This window comes from Oncorhynchus masou, chromosome 31 (assembly GCF_036934945.1).
Source record: "Oncorhynchus masou masou isolate Uvic2021 chromosome 31, UVic_Omas_1.1, whole genome shotgun sequence".
In the NCBI taxonomy this organism is placed as follows: domain Eukaryota; kingdom Metazoa; phylum Chordata; class Actinopteri; order Salmoniformes; family Salmonidae; genus Oncorhynchus; species Oncorhynchus masou.
The window spans coordinates 27767562-27789786 of NC_088242.1; the positions used below are offsets into that span (position 1 = coordinate 27767562).

A 22225-nucleotide genomic window follows, 5' to 3' on the forward strand; every position below is an offset into this window, starting at 1 on the left:
ATGTTCAGTATCTCAACAATCTTCATTCAACATTAAGACAACAATATGTAGTCCCAATAAACATGAAAAGCTTACCACTACCGTAATAGACCCTTATTATTGACTGACTTGCAGAACCTACAATTGGAACGTAAGATGAAGTAGTTCGCGAATGACGAGGGACGAGTTTGGCCAATAGAATAGCGTTATTTGGTGTTGACCTCTGAGAGCCATATCACCGCCTACTTTATGTCCGTGGCGGAGTACAACCTATATAAACAAGTCAGTCCGCAATTTAAAGGGCAGAGTTGTAAAAACTCCCAGGCAGTAGGGAGTTAGCAATATCGCATTGATAACAGATATATTCAAAAACTCCAATTGACCTCCACATAACTCGACTGGAATAATCATTTAGATTTATAGTTACAGCAGTAGATTTTGTACAAGAAGGAAGTAACCATCGTTATTTTGTTACGTTTAGCAAGCCATTCAATCGGTCTTCAGACAGTGCAAGGACCTGATGTAAATTTGTTTAACTCTAAATGTAAGTATAATTCTCTTCATCACTTCAATATAAGTCGTTAGCAAGGCAGTCATTAAGCATTAGCTTGTCTCCAGGGATTTGACAAGCTAATGACCGCATTCTATGTCTTGTTTTGGTTGGGTAGCTAACGTTAGGTTGGTTAACGTGATCGCTACTAGCTAACGCGTTAACTTCTATAACTAACGATAGTGTGATATCTAGATGGCTAGCTAGAAACTCATAAATCAGTCTAATTTAGGCTAAAATCCAGAACCAGCGTTTTAGCTACCTTGGTGGTACTTGAACAACCTTAAAGGATATTTGGGGCAAGCCAACACACCTTATCCTTTGAGCGTGAATCCCCTTCACTGTATTTATCAGGCTAAAACCTCCGGTATGCCAGCTGCAGTTTAGCCTACATCCCCTTCATATCCTGGTTGCGTAGCTAGCTAACCATTGCGTTAAAGCTAGCTAGCGACGTTATTGGTTGGATTCAAGTGAAGCGAGGCAAGCTATGATACGGATTTGGATTGGACGTTTTGACCATTCATATAATCTCATATAGATATAGATAGTATTACCAGTCATTTCTAATAAAGGCATCTAGCTAGCTATGGTCGTGATCAGAAATTCAATGAGGATTACGTAACAAGGCTATCTGCGATTGCAGCTAGTTCAGCTCACCAGCTGCTCGCTCACATTCTAGCCAATGTTTGTGCCCGGTTTCTCCTGTTACCATCACTAACCAATATTATTCTTCCATCTCATTATATCAGATGAATTGGGGACGTGAGTGTATAATTGTTTCTCAAATAGATTATATCGGGTGAGGATACAATATCTCGGATCATTTTGGCTAAATTACTTTAATTGCGTTAAGGGCCATGAGCCACCATTGTCCAGAGGTCAACTATGCTTGCCTTTAGTCGTCACTAATGCTAGAAAACCGCTGGGGACACAGCCCTATTTATAACTGCTTATGTTGTACAGCCTACCTAGACACAGCAATGCGAATGGCTGAACTGTAAATGCAATCAGGCTTATAAGGCCAACAGCTTTCCAACTGAGCTAAAATAATATGCCATTTAGCAAACCATATCCAAAGGGACTTATTCATGCTCGCATACATTTTTATTTTTTTTGTATGGGTGGACTCGTACATATTACTTGTATGAATATGCAGTTATAATATTGGACAGTAGATTTAGCTGTATAGCACTTTTTTTAATGTTTAATGTCTTTTCCCTCTTATTCCAGGTTTAGGAACCCTACCCTGTGAAAGGAAGGATATTGGTTTCAGCAACCAGCACTTAATCAGTGTCCCTGTTTGGCCCAAACTGATTACCACTGCCTTGGAGGGTTTTGCAACACTCAGGAATACCAACTCCATAACGAAAAAACAACCTGCCGCAACCGTGAAGCAGCTATGCAGCTTGAAATCCAAGTAGCCCTCAACTTTATTATTTCCTATTTGTACAACAAACTCCCCAGAAGGCGTGTGAACATCTTCGGTGAGGAGCTCGAGAGGCAGCTGAAGAAGAAGTATGAAGGTCACTGGTACACTGATAAGCCATATAAGGGCTCTGGGTACAGGTGCATCCATGTAGGGGAGAAGGTGGACCCTGTGGTGGAGCAGGCAGCCAAGGAGAGTGGCCTGGACATTGACGATGTCCGGAATAACCTCCCTCAGGACCTTAGTGTGTGGATTGACCCCTTCGAGGTGTCCTACCAGATTGGGGAGAAGGGGCCGGTCAAGGTGCTGTACGTGGACGATAACAATGAGAACGGGTCCGAGCTGGACAAGGAGATCAAGAACAGCTTCAACCCAGAGGCCCAGGTCTTCATGCCCATCAGTGACCCTATTGGGGCCTGTTCTGAGTCCAGCTCTCCCTCACCACCCTTTGGGCAGTCTGCGGCTGTCAGCCCCTCCTTCATGCCACGCTCCACCCAGCCTATAACCTTTACCACCGCCACCTTTGCAGCCACCAAGTTCGGCTCCACCAAGATGAAGAGCTCCGGCCGCAACAATGGTAATGGCGGCAACGGAGGAAACTGCAACAAGGTGGCCCGCACCTCCCCCACCAACAACCTCGGGCTGAATGTGAACTCCCTGCTGAAGCAAAAAGCCATGTCCACCTCCATGCTCTCTCTGTATGGCCTGGGCCAGCAGCAGAAGGCCTCGGCACTCTCTCCTAATGCTAAGGAGTTTGTGTTTCCAAACCTCCAGGGTCAGGGGAGCCCCAGTGGAGTGTTCCCCAGCGAGGGGGCACTCAGCCCGCTTCAGTACAACAATGCCTTTGATGTGTTCGCGGCCTACGGCGGTCTCAATGACAAGTCCCTCATGGATGGGCTGAACTTCAGTCTCGGCAACATGCAGTATTCGAACCAGCAATTCCAGCCGGTGATGGCTAACTAAAGATGAAACGACAACGTGATGTTATTTATGAATGACGACGGTGGCTCGAAGAGAAGGAAAAACACACATGAAGAAGAACTGGACTTTCAAGGAAATCATGACGAGGGTCCTCTGAGGAGCTCTGTCTAGTCAGTGAAGCAGCATGTGCCCAAGGGTGTCTTTTTTTTTTTTTTTTTTTCTTCTACCCCCCCTTGAGTTTTTTTTTTGCTTAAAGCTTGTTGTACAAATGCGTCCAAGCTTGGTTACTTAAATTCAACATGCATTGTGTTTCTCTTTTCCTTTTTGCCAACCAAGCACAATTTTTTTACTATGTTGGGAAAAACAACAAATGCTCCGTAACATGAGAAAAAAACATAAAAATACAATCTTCAAGTTCAGGCCTCTTACAGTATTTTACAGGTGGTAAGACATGGCTGATTTTTATGAATTGGCACTACTACATGGGGTTACTTGGTCTTTTTCTAACTGTATAATTTAATTTAGTACAGAGTTTGTAAGATATCAGAGTATATTGTTTCTATGACAAGGTATTGCATTTATATCTTTTTACTACTCCAGTGATCTGTGATGGCTGCAGCAGCTTTTCGTTATGTTTGTTTTTTTTAAAGATAAAGAAATCCATCTTTAAAATGCATCAAATTCTAAAGATTGTGTACATAGTATTCCTTAGTGGTGGAATTCAAAGTGTACGAGTTGTATTTTCTGTTAAGAGTTGACCGATTTTGCTATATTATGGACAAATGTAATCGTATAAATTAATTTTGTACCAACATTGTGCAATACTTGATAAAAATACAGTATAAAAAAGTATTTTGAGTCAGTGTCTTACATGTCAAGAGGGACTGAGAGTTTATATTAAGTTTGTATTAAAAATGCTTAAATTAAATGCTTGTCTTTTATTTTTTTTAATTTCATATTTGCACCCTGGTCTTTTTAATAAAATAAACTAGTCAATGTGATTTGTGGACATTGGATTTATTAAGGACAGGAATCACACTTGCATTTATTAGACTCAAAAGCTCATTGGTCATCTTGCTACAAATAACTTATTACATGGGGGATTTATTTAGGCTCAACCAGGGCAAGGCCTGACTCCTCACTATGCCAGGGATGGTGTTGGTGTGTTCCATTATAGTAGTCCAGCAGTAAGGCTGATCATTTCACATCTACCATCTGAACAACCTTGGCTATTGGGCAAGCCTTGGCCCTGGACAGATGAAGGCTAATGATAGTCGTGTTAGTTTAGAACCATATGTCTCATGCCCAATGGCGGTTTAAGATAAAATGCACAAAGTTAATGGACAGAATGAATTGCCAGTTTATCTCTAAAACCATACCCAGAATCTACACTTCATATGGTCGCTACTCCAATGTTGTGCATGTGAACTCCCAGGCTATTCATGATTATGGAACACTGTATGCATATCAGTTCCTTCCGAGGACCCAAAGTCCATGCACATCACTGGGAAGCTTAACATGTGATTTGTGACAAATCGCTTGAGGGGCAATTTGTGTCACATGTCAAATCAAAAGTTGATTCCTCCCTCTCCCATCCAATCTAAGGTTTGTTTTGGGGCTCTTGTGTTACTTGGGTTTTTAAGGGGGAAGTCTATCTACCAATGTTTTTACATGTTCAGTGGAGGGAAGACAGGAGCCCTACACTATAAGTGTGTAGATAAGGCTACACAGTAACACCTGCCTGTGTGTTGGCCTGAGATATCATTAGGCTATGGAGTGTCACGTAAAGTGAATTGGAGCTCATTTAAGGCTAGAACAGGCCAAACATTCACCATGGTTTAGTGCTTCAACAGCTTAATTCGCCAAACAGATAATCACATTTGCAATTCTGTATGTGGAAAACGTAGCAGCAGGGGAATATCTTGTGTTAATGCTTCAAAGACCTCCTACTCCTCTCCCTGTGAAGGGTCTTATGGTCTATTAGGCATGTGGACAGGCCTGTAATCATATGGCTTGGGTATTTCAACTCCCAAAGTGTGCTTTGTTAATGCAGCTTAAGTGTAAAGCCCACTTGTGAGAGGGCTCTGTGGAGGATTGAGATTACATTTTGTGGCATTCACTGAGCATGTTTGTGCGCGTGTGTGTGTGTGCCTGTGTCCATGTTTGTCCACATTTGCAAAACTAGTACAGAACTGTATGAATGTGACACACACACATTTGAGTAAATAGAGCCACAGATGGTCCTGTGTCCCACCAGCTGGTCGTCTCCCAGGGTGTGTGATGTTGCCTTGCTGGGGCCCCATCTAGTCCAGGCCACAGTGTATTTTCACGAAAGATACCTCTCATTTAATATACAGTGCATTCCTAAAGTATTTAGACCCCTTGACTTTTTCCACATTTTATTACGTTACAGCCTTACTCTAAAATAGATTAAATCATTTTTTCCCTCATCGATCTACACACAATACCCCACGATGACACAGCAAAAACAAAAAACTGAAATATCACATTCACATAAGTATTCAGACCCTTTATTCAGTACTTTTTGGAAGCACCTTTGGCAAAGATTACAGCCTCAAGTCTTCTTGGGTATGACGCCACAAGCTTGGCACACCTCTCTTCGTCCGCCCACGTGTTCTTGCACACCCCGAGAGCTTCTGGTCAGCGGGGTGGTGGCACCGGGATCCTCATCTCTCCCAAGTGGTCATTCTCTCTTTCTCCCCTTACCCATCTGTCTATCGCCTCCTTTGAATTCCATGCTGTCACAGTTACCAGCCCTTTCAAGCTTAACATCCTTATCATTTATCGCCCTCCAGGTTCCCTCGGAGAGTTCATCAATGAGCTTGATGCCTTGATAAGCTCCTTTCCTGAGGACGGCTCACCTCTCACAGTCCTGGGCGACTTTAACCTCCCCACGTCTACCTTTGACTCATTCCTCTCTGCCTCCTTCTTTCCACTCCTCTCCTCTTTTGACCTCACCCTCTCACCTTCCCCCCTACTCACAAGGCAGGCAATACGCTCGACCTCATCTTTACTAGATGCTGTTCTTCCACTAACCTCATTGCAACTCCCCTCCAAGTCTCCGACCACTACCTTGTATCCTTTTCCCTCTCGCTCTCATCCAACACTTCCCACACTGCCCCTACTCGGATGGTATCGCGCCGTCCTAACCTTCGCTCTCTCTCCCCCGCTACTCTCTCCTCTTCCATCCTATCATCTCTTCCCTCTGCTCATACCTTCTCCAACCTATCTCCTGATTCTGCCTCCTCAACCCTCCTCTCTTCCCTTTCTGCATCCTTTGACTCTCTATGTCCCCTATCCTCCAGGCCGGCTCGGTCCTACCCTCCCGCTCCGTGGCTCGACGACTCATTGCGAGCTCACAGAACAGTGCTCCGGGCAGCCGAGCGGAAATGGAGGAAAACTCGCCTCCCTGCGGACCTGGCATCCTTTCACTCCCTCCTCTCTACATTTTCCTCCTCTGTCTCTGCTGCTAAAGCCACTTTCTTCCACTCTAAATTCCAAGCATCTGCCTCTAACCCTAGGAAGCTCTTTGCCACCTTCTCCTCCCTCCTGAATCCTCCTCCCCCTCCCCCTCCTCCCTCTCTGCAGATGACTTCGTCAACCATTTTGAAAAGAAGGTCGACGACATCCGATCCTCGTTTGCTAAGTCAAACGACACCGCTGGTTCTGCTCACACTGCCCTACCCTGTGCTCTGACCTCTTTCTCCCCTCTCTCTCCAGATGAAATCTCGCTTCTTGTGACGGCCGCCGCCCAACAACCTGCCCGCTTGACCCTATCCCCTCCTCTCTTCTCCAGACCATTTCCGGAGACCTTCTCCCTTACCTCACCTCGCTCATCAACTCATCCCTGACCGCTGGCTACGTCCCTTCCGTCTTCAAGAGAGCGAGAGTTGCACCCCTTCTGAAAAAACCTACACTCGATCCCTCCGATGTCAACAACTACAGACCAGTATCGCTTCTTTCTTTTCTCTCCAAAACTCTTGAACGTGCCGTCCTTGGCCAGCTCTCCCGCTATCTCTCTCAGAATGACCTTCTTGATCCAAATCAGTCAGGTTTCAAGACTAGTCATTCAACTGAGACTGCTCTTCTCTGTATCACGGAGGCGCTCCGCACTGCTAAAGCTAACTCTCTCTCCTCTGCTCTCATCCTTCTAGACCTATCGGCTGCCTTCGATACTGTGAACTATCAGATCCTCCTCTCCACCCTCTCCGAGTTGGGCATCTCCGGCGCGGCCCACGCTTGATTGCGTCCTACCTGACAGGTCGCTCCTACCAGGTGGCGTGGCGAGAATCTGTCTCCTCGCCACTCGCTCTCACCACTGGTGTCCCCCAGGGCTCTGTTCTAGGCCCTCTCCTATTCTCGCTATACACCAAGTCACTTGGCTCTGTCATAACCTCACATGGTCTCTCCTATCATTGCTATGCAGACGACACACAATTAATCTTCTCCTTTCCCCCTTCTGATGACCAGGTGGCGAATCACATCTCTGCATGTCTGGCAGACATATCAGTGTGGATGACGGATCACCACCTCAAGCTGAACCTCGGCAAGACGGAGCTGCTCTTCCTCCCGGGGAAGGACTGCCCGTTCCATGATCTCGCCATCACGGTTGACAACTCCATTGTGTCCTCCTCCCAGAGCGCTAAGAACCTTGGCGTGATCCTGGACAACACCCTGTCGTTCTCAACTAACATCAAGGCGGTGGCCCGTTCCTGTAGGTTCATGCTCTACAACATCCGCAGAGTACGACCCTGCCTCACACAGGAAGCGGCGCAGGTCCTAATCCAGGCACTTGTCATCTCCCGTCTGGATTACTGCAACTCGCTGTTGGTTGGGCTCCCTGCCTGTGCCATTAAACCCCTACAACTCATCCAGAACGCCGCAGCCCGTCTGGTGTTCAACCTTCCCAAGTTCTCTCACGTCACCCCGCTCCTCCGCTCTCTCCACTGGCAGGACAGCGGAGTCAATCACCACCTTCCGGAGACACCTGAAACCCCACCTCTTCAAGGAATACCTAGGATAGGATAAAGTAATCCTTCTCACCCCCCCCTTAAATGATTTAGATGCACTATTGTAAAGTGGCTGTTCCACTGGATGTCAGAAGGTGAATTCACCAATTTGTAAGTCGCTCTGGATAAGAGCGTCTGCTAAATGACTTAAATGTAAATGTAAATGTATTTGGGGAGTTTATACCACTCTGTTAGGTTGGATGGGGAGCATTGCTGCACAGCTATTTTCAGGGCTCTCCAGAGATGTTGGATCGGGTTCATGCCCAGGCTCTGGTTGGGCCACTCAAGGACATTCAGAGACTTGTCCTGAAGCCACTCCTGCATTTCCTTGGCTGTATGCTTAAGGTCATTGTCCTGTTGGAAGGTGAACCTTCGTCCCAGTCTGAGATCCTGGGCACTCTGGAGCAGGTTTTCATTTCACTTTGCACCGTTCATCTTTCCCTCGATCCTGAATTGTCTCCCAGTCCCTGCTGCTGAACAACATCCCCACGGCATGATGCAGCCACCACCATGCTTCACCGTAGGAATGGTGGCAGGTTTCCTCCAGACGTGACACTTGGCATTCAGGCCAAAGAGTTCAATCTTGGTTTCATCAGACCAGAGAATTTTGCTTCTCATGGTTTGAGAGTCCTTTCTAAAAACCTGTTTGCGCCTCATCATTATGGGGTGTTGTGTGTAGATTGATGAGGAACATTATTTATTTGATCCATTTTAGAATAAGGCTGTCACGTAACAAAATGTGGGGAAAAGTCAAGGGGTCTCAATACTTTCCGAATGCACTGTATATGTAATATAAGTGTTCCACGATGCATAAAATGCAACCTGTTCCTCAACCTCTTGTGAACTAGTGTTGGGTTATTGAAAATGACAGAGATAGCACTGTCGATTCTATTTTTGTATGTATCTCCTGCTTCTCAACCTTGATAGATGATAGTAGAGACAGTTCCATGGACTGGAACGTAATGTAATCGCAGACCATAGAGAGAACACAGTATTGTGTATCTGGCCTTTGTTGTGACTGTGTTGGCTTGACTTTGTGAATGAGAAGAGCAAGATGCAAGTTTAGCAAGTTCCTGGGTTATTGCGTTTGGCCATTGCAGCGTGACCATTGACCAATTACAAGTAAAGTGGCTTACAGTCCAAAGATACCATATGGCACGTGCGTGCCACCACCAAACATCTTTCATTAAACATTACACAGTTTATTGGAAAAGGAAAGATGAGAGAAAAATACTCCAGTGTTATTGAATGTTAAATAAATCCATAGCCGAGGCTCTTAATAAAACGTGTTTGGCTGAGATTGAACCTCACTCCTTTTTCTGCTTTCAAGTGTTGCCAAGTAATTTCACTGTAGATCATCCTCTCAGAACCTGTTCTTATTCCACACCAGACAGTCATTCAACTTTTAAAAGCACCACAGCCCAGCAAAATTGAACAATAATCCATATTTCACGATGACTCAAGCTCAGGACGAGCTGAGTTGAACACTAAATATGTTCTACCACAGCGGACTGTACTGTCTCCCTCTCTGACTCGCTCTCTCTCTATCCCATTCTCACTCTCTCCCTTTATTTATTTATTTCATTCTCTGTCTCTCTCTCATCCTCCATCCCCCCTCTCTCTATCTCTCCCTCTCTCTGTATGTTTTGGTTTGCATACTGTACATAGTTGAAGGTTATGGTAACGAATGGGTGTCTTTGCACACATCAATAGGTTTAAAAATAGAATGTACAGGCTCTTCTCCGTCACCATCAGAGGAGAATCCTTTCTCTCCCTCATTCCATCCCTCTCTCTCCCTCTGTGCATCCCTCTCTCGCTCTGCTCTCCCTCCTTTCTTCCTTCCCTCCCTCCCTCCCTTGTGAGGGACTATCTGTATGCAAGTACTGTAGCTAGGAAACATTCTCCATGCACTTGCATATCACTCAGGACCAGATTTTACTTAACAAATGGACGTCTATTGTGAAGTATAACATGACTGGAGACTGCCTCCAAGATGGGCGCCTGTTTTCAACATAATCTACTCAGATTCGTATACACCGTTTCGTGGTCACTTCCTTCTCTTTTACAAAGCTGATTATGCCTGTGAACTGGAGCAAGCGTGAGCAGTGCGGACGTCATCACGCCATCCAGAAGCATGGCAGACATTGGATGAATATAACATTTTAATAGCTAAGGCTGTGAGTGATCGGAAAAATATTGGCCTCGAAAACAATTGCTGGAAAAATTCTATGGATATCTTTAGCACCCTAGCACTACACAGCTGATTGAAATAATCAAAGCTTGATGAGGAGTTGGTTATTTAAAAGTAGGGTTGTTGGTCGGTTTGGATGGTTAGGCGTATACAGCGAACATCTCGCAACCCAAAGGTTGTGTGTTTGAATCTCATCACGGACAACTTTAGCAACTACTTACTACTCTTTAGGTAATCTGCAACTACGTTAGCTAACCCTTCCCCTAATCTTAACCCTAACATTAACCCATAACTCTAACCCCTAGCCTAGCTAACGTTAGCCACCTACTGTAGCTAACATTAACATTAGCCACCAAGCCACCTAGCTAACGTTAGCCACAGCAAATTGGAATTCGTAACATATCATACTATTTTCAAATTCATATCATATGAATTGTAATATGTGACATACAGTATCATACAAAATGGATGATGGATATCCACAAATTAATATATACCACACGAAACGTTTACCCCTGACTCCAGGTTGACAAAGGTGATAATGAAAGTGCCTTTTTTAGGAATTTCAAAATTTGACTTCTCTATGAGAATTGTCCTTTTTGGCTCCGCTTCAGCTAAACTACAGTACTGAAAGTGTCCTCTGAGCACAGTGGAAAGTGTGATTCCAGACCGGAACCCTGACCCCTGTGAGTGTCCTTTCTGAGACCTTGGGTGGGTCTGCTATGCCAGCTATGTCACCCCCCTCGTTTTTGCCCTAGCACTACACAGCTGATTCAAATAAAACCAAAACCAAAGGGTGCACCCATTTACATGTTAGTCATTTAGCAGACACACACCAGAGCGACTTACAGTTAGTGCATTCATCTTAAAGCTAGGTAGGACAACAGCATGAATCACTCATAGTAAGTACATATTCCTTCAATAAAGTAGTTATCAGCTAACCAGCTAGGTAGCTAGCCAGCCAGGTAAGTCACAGAGAAAAAAATAGCCATCTGGTTAGTCAAAATGTGAACAGTTGATTGTCCCTAGGCTACAGTTAAATGTCCTGAATAGGCAGTATCTGGCCTTCCACTGTAGTATCTGTCAGACAAGACGGCCCTTATTATTTTCTGATTGCCTAGTCACTTTTACCCCTACCCACATGTACATACTTACCTCAATTACCTCAACTACCTCTTACCCCTCCTGCATATTGACTCGGTACAGGTAGTCCTTGTATATAGGCTTGTTTTAGTTTTTATTGTCTTTTTTTATTTAGCAAATATTTGTCTTTTTAGCTCGGCACTGTTGGGATTGGGCTGTTGGGAGTGAGCATTTCACTGTAAAGTCTACGCCTGTTGTAATCTGCGCATGCAACCAATACAATTTTATTTTATTTGATGTGTGGAATAGAGAGAGCGAGGGAGGGGAGGGAGAAAGGGAAGAGGGAGAGGGGATATTGAAAAGGGGTTTGTTTACAGTTTTCAGTCTGCTGTCGTCCCCTCATCATCTCTCCACAGTCTATTTAGAGGTCTATGCCTCTGCTCATCCTCTTCCCCACCACTCTCTCTCCCTCTGCCCTTCTCTCTTTCCATAGCAGAGTCTATCCCTCTCCCCAGGCATCTGAAACTTTCTCTTGTATTTGATGTTCTTAGTCTGCTGTGTAATTTAATCTGAGTGATTCCCTGCAGCCGCAGTATCTCCCTCCCTCCCTCCCTCCCTCCATCCCTCCCTCCCTCCCTCCCTCCCTCCCTCCCTCCCTCCCTCCCTCCCTCCCTCCCTCCCTCCATCCCTCCCTCCCTCCCTCCCTCCCTCCCACCCTACCTCTCCTCTCCCTCTCTCTCTTTCCAACCATTCAGCCTCAGCTCTAATAATAGGATACCCAGGCAGTCTCCCCTCAAATCTCCTTGCCAGTGTATGTGTATGTGTGCGTTTCTCCTTGCCTCTGCATTAAGGCTTTGTTTGTTTTGGCCACTCAAAGCGCAGGCTAACTTCCACTCTGCTAACTGTAATAGTTCAGTGATGTACAGTATAGGGAGACTGATAAAACAGGAACCAGACCCCCTACATATTTTATGTTTAGTGTTGCTTTAACACATTATATGGTCTATACTTGGCATGTAGGTTTGTCACTTATGGGTGGCACAAATTGGGATATGGGGGAGGGGAATGGGCAGGGTATAGGCAAATGAAATACTGTCGTATTTACTATAGTTAAAAAGTGTTTTTGAGGACTGTAGTGGTTTTGCAGACATTAGTGCAGCATTTACTACAGTGCTTTTTTGGGGGTGGGGGGATGATACTCTAGTATTTACAATAGCATTCTACAGTATTCAACAGGCTTTTCCGTTACGACATCGCCAAAGATCCATCTGCTGACCACGGCCCGCTAGCTTTCTGAATCTCCGTGTCTCCAGCTCGCCGAGCGCAGTAGCGACTACCAAATGGCACCCTGACTCACCTATTGCTACTCATTAGACCCTATGATCATTCGGCTACTCATGTCTCTCCCTAATGTCAATATGCCTTGTCTACTGCTGTTTAGGTTAGCTGTTATTGTTTGATTTCACTATAGAGCCCCCAGCCCCACCCTAAATGCCTTCAATAGCTCTTTTGTTGCACCCACCACACATGCGGAGACCTCACCTGGCTTAACTGGTGCCTCCAGAGACGCAACCTCTCTCATCATCCCTCAATGCCTAGGTTTACCTCCACTGTACTCACATCCTACCATACCCTTGTCTGTACATTATGCCATGAATCTATTCTACCACACCCAGAAATCTGCTCCTTTTATTCTCTGTCCCCAACGCACCAGACGACCAGTTCTTATATCCTTTAGCCGTACCCTTATCCTACTACTCCTCTGTTCCTCTGGTGATGTAGGTTAACCCAGGTTAACCCAGGTCCTGTTGTCCCCGGCACCACACCTATTCCCAAGGTGCTCTTATTTGTTGACTTCTATAACCGTAAAAGCCATGGTTTCATGCATGTTAATATCAGAAGCCTCCTCCCTAAGTTTGTTTTATTCATTGCTTTAGCACACGTCACCAACCCTGATGTCCTAGCCGTGTTAATATCCTGGTTTAGGGAGGCCACCAAAAATTCAGAAATTTCCATCCCCAACTACAACATTTTCCGACAAGATAGAACTGCCAAAGGGGGCGGAGTTGCAATCTACTGCAGAGATAGTTCTGTCATACTATCCAGGTCCGTGCCCAAACAATTTGAGCTTCTATTGTTAAAAATCCACATTTCCAGAAATAAGTCTCTTACCATTGCCACTTGTTATTGACTGCCCTTGACCAGCACAAAAACATCCTATGGCATACTGCATTAGCCGATACTAGCCCCTGCGATATGCACCTTTTCAGGGAACTCAGGAACCAATATACACAGGCAGTTAGGAAAGCAAAGGCTAGCTTTTTCAAACAGAAATTTGCATCTTGTAGCACTAATTCTAAAATGTTTGGGACACTGTAACGTCCATGGAGAATAGGAGCACCTCCTCCCAGCTGCCCACTGCACTGAGGCTAGGAAACACGGTCACTGCTGATAAATCTACGATAATCGAGAATTTTAATAAGCATTTTTCTACGGCTGGCCATGCTCTCCACCTGGCTACCCCTACCCTGGCCAACAGCTCTGCACCCCCCGATCCTCTCTTTCTAAAATTATGTGCCAAAATTGTTGCAACCCCTTTTACTAGCCTGTTCAACCTCTCTTTCGTATCGTCTGAGATCCCCAAAGATTGGTCATCCTCTTCAAAGGGGGAGACACTCTAGACCCAAACTGTTATAGACCCATATCCATCCTGCCCTGGCTTTCTAAAATCTTCAAAAGCCAAGTTAACAAACATATCACCCACCGTACCTTCTCCACTCTGCAATCTGGTTTCCGAGCTGGTCATGGATTCACCTCAGACACGCTCAAGGTCCTAAACGATATCATAACCGCCATCGATAAAAGACAGTACTGTGCAGCCGTCTTCATCGACCTGGCCAAGGCTTTCGACTCTGTCAATCACCACATTCTTATCGTCAGACTCAATAGCCTTGGTTTCTCAAATGAATGCCTCACCTGGTTCACCAACTACTTCTCAGATAGAGTTTAGTGTGTTAAATCAGAGGGCCTGTTCTCCGGACCTCTGGCAGTCTCTATAGGTATGCCACAGGGTGCAGTTCTCGGGCCGACTCTTTTCTCTGTATATATCAATGATGTTGCTCTTGCTGGTGATTCTCTGATCCACCTCTACGCAGATGACACCATTTTGTATACATCTGGCCCTTCTTTGGACACTGTGTTAACAAACCTCCCAACGAGGTTCACTGCCATACAACACTCCTTCCATGGCCTCCAACTGCTTTCAGTTGGAGGCCACGGAAGCTATTAAAACTAAATGCATGCTCTTCAACTGATTGCTGCCCTCACCAGCCTGCCCGACTAGCATCACTACTCTGGACGGTTCTGACTTAGAAAACGTGGACAACTACAAATACCTAGGTGTCTGTTTAGACTGTAAACTCTCCTTCCATACTCACATTAAGCATCTCCAATCAGAAATTAAATTTAGAATTGTCTTCCTATTTCACAACAACGCCTCCTTTACTCATGCTGCTAAACATACCTCCGTAAAACTGACCATCCTACCGATCCTTGACTTCGGCGATGTCATTTACAAAATAGCCTCCAACACTCTACTCAGCAAATTGGATGTAGTCTATCACAGTGCCATCCGTTTGGTCACCAAAGCCCCATATAATACTCACCACTGCAACCTGTATGCTCTCGTTGGCTGGCCCTCTACAAGTCTTTGCTAGGTAAAGCCCCGCCTTATCTCAGCTTACTGGTCACCACAGCAACACCCACCCGTAGCATGCGCTCCAGCAGGTATATTTCACTGGTGATCCCCATAGCCAACACCTATTGGCCACCTTTCCTTACAGTTCTCTGCAGCCAATGACTGGATTTAATTGCAAAAATCACTGAAGCTGGAGACTTATATCTCACTCTCTAACTTTAAGCATCAGCTGTCAGAGCAGCTTACCGATCATTGTACCTGTACACAGCTCATCTGTAAATAGCACACCCAACTACCTCATCCCCATATTGTTATTAATATTATTTTTGCTCTTTTGCACCCCAGTATCTCTACTTGCACATCATCATCTTCACATCCATCACTCCAGTGTTTTTACTAAATTGTAATTATTTCACCACTATGGCCTATTTATTGCCTTACCTCCCTAATCTTACTACATTTGCACACACTGTACATATACGTTTTATATTGTGTTATTGACTGTACATTTGTTTATTCCATGTGTAACTCTGTGTTTTGCTTTTGTCGCACTGCTTTGCTTTATCTTGACCAGGTCGCAATTGTAAATGAGAACTTGTTCTCAACTGGCCTACCTGGTTAAATAAACAATAAAAAAAATACTACACAATTCTACAGTAAGTATTGCACAAGATTGAGGGATGCTATAGTGTGTAGTATTTTACAGTATAATACAGTTTACTACAGAATTCTATAGATAAATGCTGTAGTATTCTGTAGTAAACTGTAGTAATTTGTCATGTGGGTTTCCTTGTCTCCTTCCCTTCATTTTGAGATAATTAGACAGACAAACTCAGGTGGCTCAGTGGTTCCCTCGACCTAGAGCAGACCAACGTCAGGAACATTCCACTCTGACTCATATACAGACCAGTGGAATTCCGTTCAGTCAGGGTGCTCCGAGGAATGTTAGGACCATCCATCACCATCCATCTGTTTTTCGTCTCTTTCTCCCTCCCTCTCTTTCCCCCTCTCTTTTTATTGGCTGAGGTGGGAAGAGATATTGAGAAGTAGGTAGAAGAGGTTGAAGTTGCCCCAACCTCTGGTCAAGTGTCAGATCGTATATATCACCCCTTAAAGGTTAAGGTACCAACTTAGTAGCCTTGTGGTTAGAGTGTCCGCCCTAAGGTTGGGGGTTTGATGCCCGGCCAAGTTATACCAAAGGCTCTCAGCGTTAAGGAGATGGATTGGGGGTAAGGCCCTGCGACAGATCAGAGTTGTGTCTGGGGGTGTGGGGGGTGCTTGTACATCAAGCTGACTCACGCTAAAGAAACAGGAGATAGGCTCCTGCCCTATGGGCTGTTCTGGCTCAAACAAAGCTTACTTGTCCAAGGCATACTTTTTTACTGGTTAGGGTTAGGATTGGTACTAGGGCTCCTACCTCGAGTACTGAGAATTAGGTGTGCATGCATGAAAATATGTACTATTTTTGTCAGTGTCAAAGCAGTGTTGTTTCCCCATAGCCATGTTTCATTTATGGCTCAGATCAAAATAGAAACGGTGAGATGGTGAGTGCTGAGCTGAACTGTCATCCATCAACCTGCTGTGGCTGTGTGACTGTCGTATTGTGTTCAGAGAAGGAAGAGAGGAAGAAGGGGGAATCTGTGGCGCTGCAGCACTTAGAGCAGCGTTGGTTTCTCCTGCGTTTAAATATTTCAGCAGCACAGAGAGTAAATGGCAGTCTGATGCGCTGCTATACCATATTCACTAAAAGGTCAAGGTGGATGGAAAAATCCAACGTCTGGGCTCGTTACCCACAGCTCTAGGAGGAGAATCTGTCTTTCTGCTTTATGGAATTAAGCCAGCCTCAGATAACTTTCAACTGTTAGTCCACAATAGTGGATCTTCTATTCCCTAACGTTTTGTCGCCATTCGTAGCAAGTAGCTCTCTCTGATACTCACATGTAGGCCTAGTACTGTATCTATAATGGGTGGTTCCTTAAAGATAACAAAGGAAAACAAACGTTGATGTCATCTATGGAATGCTGAAACTCCTAGCACTAGCAAACATGACCAAATTGTTTTCTTTGTGACACCCTCATCTATTGCCTTTTATCGCGTTACAGGCCTCTGGGAATATTTGTTCAGTGCCGAGGCACACCTATATTCTTCAGATTCCTTCTAGGGCCAGCAACATTATCTTCCATCTGATGGCGTCATTTAACATGAAACGCGCTGCCAGGTCAGTGCAGGTGGCCATTGTGCTGTCTGACGTAGGGCAATGGGGCCAGCAACAGAGAATACAATATGGCTCTGGTTTCGACACAGTCCTTGAAAGATGGATGTTTTTGGTTGCCATGGCTACTGTTGTATTCTTAAACAGCATGTAAGTAATAATAGGAATTCTTACTAAAATGCAATGTTGATTTGGGTAAAATCCCTGTTAAACTTGCAAACTTTCATAAACAAGTACTTCTAACTTGGAACCTCATGTACAAACACATTTCCCCACATAGGTATACAATCTGGAATAATAAAGACATAAAATACAAAACAAGTCTTTGATCTTCCAGAACTGGTATGACAATAGTATTATTTGGGTTAAACAATTATTGAATAATGATGGACAACTATATGATTATCCAGATCTTATTAGAACACACAATGTTACATTCACTCCTGAGGAGTATCAACTTGTTGTTAGAGCTGTCCCTAAAGGTACTATTCTTCTTTTAGGAGAATATAACAATAAGTGCAACTGTTGAGGATTTTGTAGCCTCAAAACAATTAGAAGGAATTGACATTTTAAACTACAAATGTAATAACATGTATATAAGGAAACTATGTCAATATGTCACTATTCCCTCTGCTAAAATGTACTGGAATGCAGCCCTAGGACAAGTGAACTGGAACAAAGTTCCGTTATTGTCTGGTAAATATTGTTTATCTAATAAGGTGAAAGGAGTATCATACAAACTCATTCATAGAATCTACCCTGTAAAGACCTTTATTACACACAGATTTAAAATAGCTATTGATAACAAATGTGTATTTTGTGGTTGTGACCCAGAAACTATTGACCATTTATTTTGGGACTGTTCTTATGTCAGAAGACTTTGGTGTGAGTTAGAAGATTTTAGTTTAATATAAACAACTATTAATGTTAATTTGAAAGACTCTGATATTATGTTTAATTTTGATCCAAATGATATGGACCCTGATTTAACTTTCATTGTTCATTTGTTTTTCTTTCATGGGAAGATTCTTTGTCCATAAAATGAGGCGGGCAGAGAACAAACCCCTCTTCACATGATTTAAGATAGAATTTATATATTATTCTGAAATTATCAGTAAATGTAAAAACCAAAAAGCAATACGCCCATAAAAGTATTTAACAAATAGAAAATGAATCTTGATATGTAATATCCCTGTCTGTTAGGTTTATGTACTCTCGTTTCTATACCTCTGTATTTGTATTTGTTGTGTTTAAAAAAAAAGAAAAGAGAAAAAAAAGTTATAATCAACATCATTCCGTGGTCAGAATCAAGGTATTCCAATGGTAATCAGTTATAATGGTCAAATTGTCCAGGACTAATATCATGTTTGATATGAAGAGTAGATGAATTTTCCAGCATTTGATCCAACACAACACTTGAAACCCAGTCATGCAGACCCACGGTCTGTACAGCGTTGATGTGAAATTTAACAAGAAAACCCCAGGAGGAGTTGGTCCTCATAGCTCTCTGCTGTCAAAATGAGATCAATATGGAGTATGAATCTGAGATTGAGTTGGTAGTGATTGCCTCGAACGGTGAGCTCCTCTTAGACAAACAGATGTGTGGAATTTCAGATGGACCTGAGAAGGCACAGAACGGCTGAAATGTTTGGAACTGTAGTTGGCTCTTCTTCTCTGTCTCTCTCTCTCTCTCTTTTTTCTGTCTTTCTCTCTCTCTCTCATTACTCTCTCACTCTGCTCTCTCTTCCTCCCTCTCACCTCTCGGTGCTTCAAGGATGTACACTGTACACACACACTAAATATAAACTGAGTTATGTGACAGAAATGTCACCCCATTTAATGTGCGTTCAAATTCAATGTTTATCACTTACAAGCGCAATTTAACATCCGTGGGAGTAGTTTGCTTCTGTCAAAAAATATGCTGGAGAAGCCTGCATGCAAAACTGCCGCAACAACAGAGTAACAGTCTGAAATTGCACGTTTAAAATCAGCACTAATGCAGCAGTGGAATTCCAAAACAGACCAGATCAGAAATGCAACTGTACAGTCCCTCTTCCAAAGTGTGTGAATGTGTCTGTCCTTCCAGCCTGTGTGTGTGTCCTTCAGCTCTGTGTCTGTGCTTGTGTGTGTGTGCTCTTAATTGTTCCCCAGCGTTAAGACTCATTAGAGCACCAAGTCTTTCAGCCCAGGGTTCAAATCACTGCCCAGACAGACAGGGGATGGAGAGGGGAAAATTGATGTCAGATATCTTTCTCTCTCTGAGAATGTTTTTCAGTGTAATGTTATTTTGTCTCCTGTCCACATGTCTCATGTGCATTGTCCTTTTCTCCAGCAGGTTATTGGCTCTGTGTAATGGAGGATAGTTCATGCTTTGAAATCACCTTGTTGGCCACTGCATGGCTGCTAATGGTGTGTGTGCATATGTGTGTGATTTGGGCTCTGCCCTCACCCATATAATTAGGATTCTTGTCTTTCAACCGCTCTCCAGCATCATCATTGTCATCTTTCTTTGTGACATGTACAGGGGGAGTCAGGTGTCACATTCAATTTGGTTCCAAGTAGAACTATTTTGGGTTCCATGTAGAACCCTCTGTGTAAAGGGTTCTACCAGGAACCAAAAAGGGTTATTCTATTGGGACAGCCGAAGAACCATTTTAGGTTCTAGATAGCATCTTGTAGGACGATTTACTCAACCTTTATCAGGAACAGAGGCCATTGAAACATGATACAGAGACATAGACACATGACCTCTAACCAGGAACTGTGTTCCATTACTTTGTTTCCTACCCTAGGATTTGATCACAGGGAGAGCAATGTCTTTTAAAGGCTATTAAAAATCCCCCTCCTTGTCTGACTGGTCTGGCGTTACGTTATTGGTTGTTTTGGTAACTATGGTTACGCAGTTCAGTCAATATATTTGTGTGACCATCTGGGTTTCAAACCTGGGTCCCCTGCACGCCACAAGTCTGTGTTATCGAACTAAACTGAAGCCTTGGCACGGGTGCTAAAACAAGTTCTCAGGTCTCATTTGTCATCACAGATTTCCATATACAGTAAGACAATGTACACATACAATGTGCACTCAAAGGACCTTAGTTAAGCAGAGTGCAGTTGCACCACCCAAGTCCACAATCTCTTTACATTATGTTGATTAACTTGTTTGTTTATGTGTGCTAGTTTTTATTGCACCGGTCTCGGTATAAAGTGACCTTGTTAGTTTATTGATGTAACGCTCGTCACGCTTTTATGGAGTGTAAAATGAATGAGCTGTCAGCTGTGTGTGTGTGTGTGTGTGTGTGTGTGTGTGTGTGTGTGTGTGTGTGTGTGTGTGTGTGTGTGTGTGTGTGTGTGTGTGTGTGTGTGTGTGTGTGTGTGTGTGTGTGTGTGTGCGTGCGTGCGCGCATGTGTGTGTTTCATGCGTGGGGGCCGTGGAGTGCGCTGCCCTGCATTCTAAAGTGATGTCACATGCTGTGCAGACCAGCATGCATTGGGCTCATGGAGTGGCTTGACACCACAGACGGCATGACCAGCTGGGATCACCGTTTGGTAAAAACTCAGACAAAACTCCCAAAGGTTTAGATTAATAATGATTTATAAAATCCATATTCAGCAATATTATTCAACATCACTCAATTTTATATGCATAATGTTAATATTCAACAAAGTACATTTCATATGGAAAAGTAAGAACTACATTATATGGTTTTAAATGATTAACTCTGCTAGTTTACTGCTTGAGGAAATACCAAAATTAAATCATAAAAACATGATGTAATTGCAATTACAATAATTGCTGCCACAATGAAACTATGTCTTAAAGGCAAAACAATAAAATGCTGAATAGATTACGTACTCTGTAGAAAACCATGTTTAATGCAGGAGATTTGGTACCCGTATGAATTAAACATTAGTGCACCTTGTTTATTCCCATCCTTCAACCACAACTCACTTTTTACATAATTTAATTCAGTTCCATCGCAGGCAGTGCATCTCAAAGCTTTTTAAATGAAGCCTTTTAAATTAAGGTTCTGGTGCATCTATAAAACAAAAGCAATTTAGGTCAAAAGAGTCCATATTAACAAAGGAAATTGAAAGACTAACAGTACATATAGATAGCAATAAAAAAAACTGTACCATAGAGGCTCAGAGTAAGTTAGAGGAAAAACTCAAAGAAATGGAGGAACTTATTCAAGAAAGATCCAGTGTAATATACTAGAAAAATACAACGAACTGGATGGAATATGGGGAAAAATGCATCCAATTATTTTTCAATCTTCAACATAGAAATGCGACCAACATTTTTTTTACTGAAACGTGTTACAAATGAAGTCACTCATGATTCACCAAACAATATTTTGAAAGAGGAAGTAAAGCACTTTAAGAATGTTTTATTTCCTCCTTCTCCACTAACCAAAGATAATTGTATGGATTTTTTCCTATTAATAATGTAAAATTAAACATCTGTACAGGAAGCCTCATGTGGAGGCCAAATTACAGAGGAACCTCTAGATGCAATTAAAGCCTTTACGTCCGAGAAAACTCCAGGGCTGGATGGCATACCAGTGGAAGTATACCAAACTTTCTTTTTTATATACTCAGAGGAACATTATTAGCATGTTTTAACCACTCATATATAAACGGTAGATTATCGGACACACAACAAAAAGGTCTAAATAAAGTTTAAATAAAGATCCAGTCCATTAAAAATTGGAGGTGTCTTACACGTCAGTGTTGTAATGCAAAAATTCATGCTAAATATTTGGCGCATAGAATTAGAAAGGTTTTGTCAGATATTATTAATCCTAACCAGACAGCTTTTTACATGGACGATACATTGGAGATAATATAAGACAAGTACTGGAAACAAGATTATAATATGAAATAGAGGAAACCATGCCTGGTTTTCAGAGCTGACTTTGAAAAGGCTTTGAGGCCTCCTGGGTGGCGTAGTGGTTAAGGGCGCTGTACTGCAGCGCCAGCTGTGCCACCAGAGACCCTGGGTTCGTGCCCAGGCTCTGTCGCGACCATGAGGTCCGTTGGGCGACGCACAATTGGCCTAGCATCGTCTGGGTTAGGGAGGGGTTTTGCATTACAACACTGACGTGTAAGACACCTCCAATTTTTAATGGACTGGAT

The 22225-nt window shown here is 43.5% G+C and overlaps 1 protein-coding gene across 1 annotated transcript; it reads left to right on the forward strand.

Moving 5' to 3' along the window:
* The first annotated feature begins 262 nt into the window (after positions 1-262).
* Positions 263-3872, forward strand: LOC135523730 (protein Tob1-like). The gene is made up of 2 exons (XM_064950580.1): positions 263-523; positions 1760-3872. Exon 2 carries the CDS (start codon positions 1929-1931, stop codon positions 2916-2918), a length of 990 nt encoding a protein of 329 aa, XP_064806652.1. The 5' UTR covers positions 263-523; positions 1760-1928; the 3' UTR covers positions 2919-3872.
* The last annotated feature ends 18353 nt before the right edge of the window (positions 3873-22225 follow it).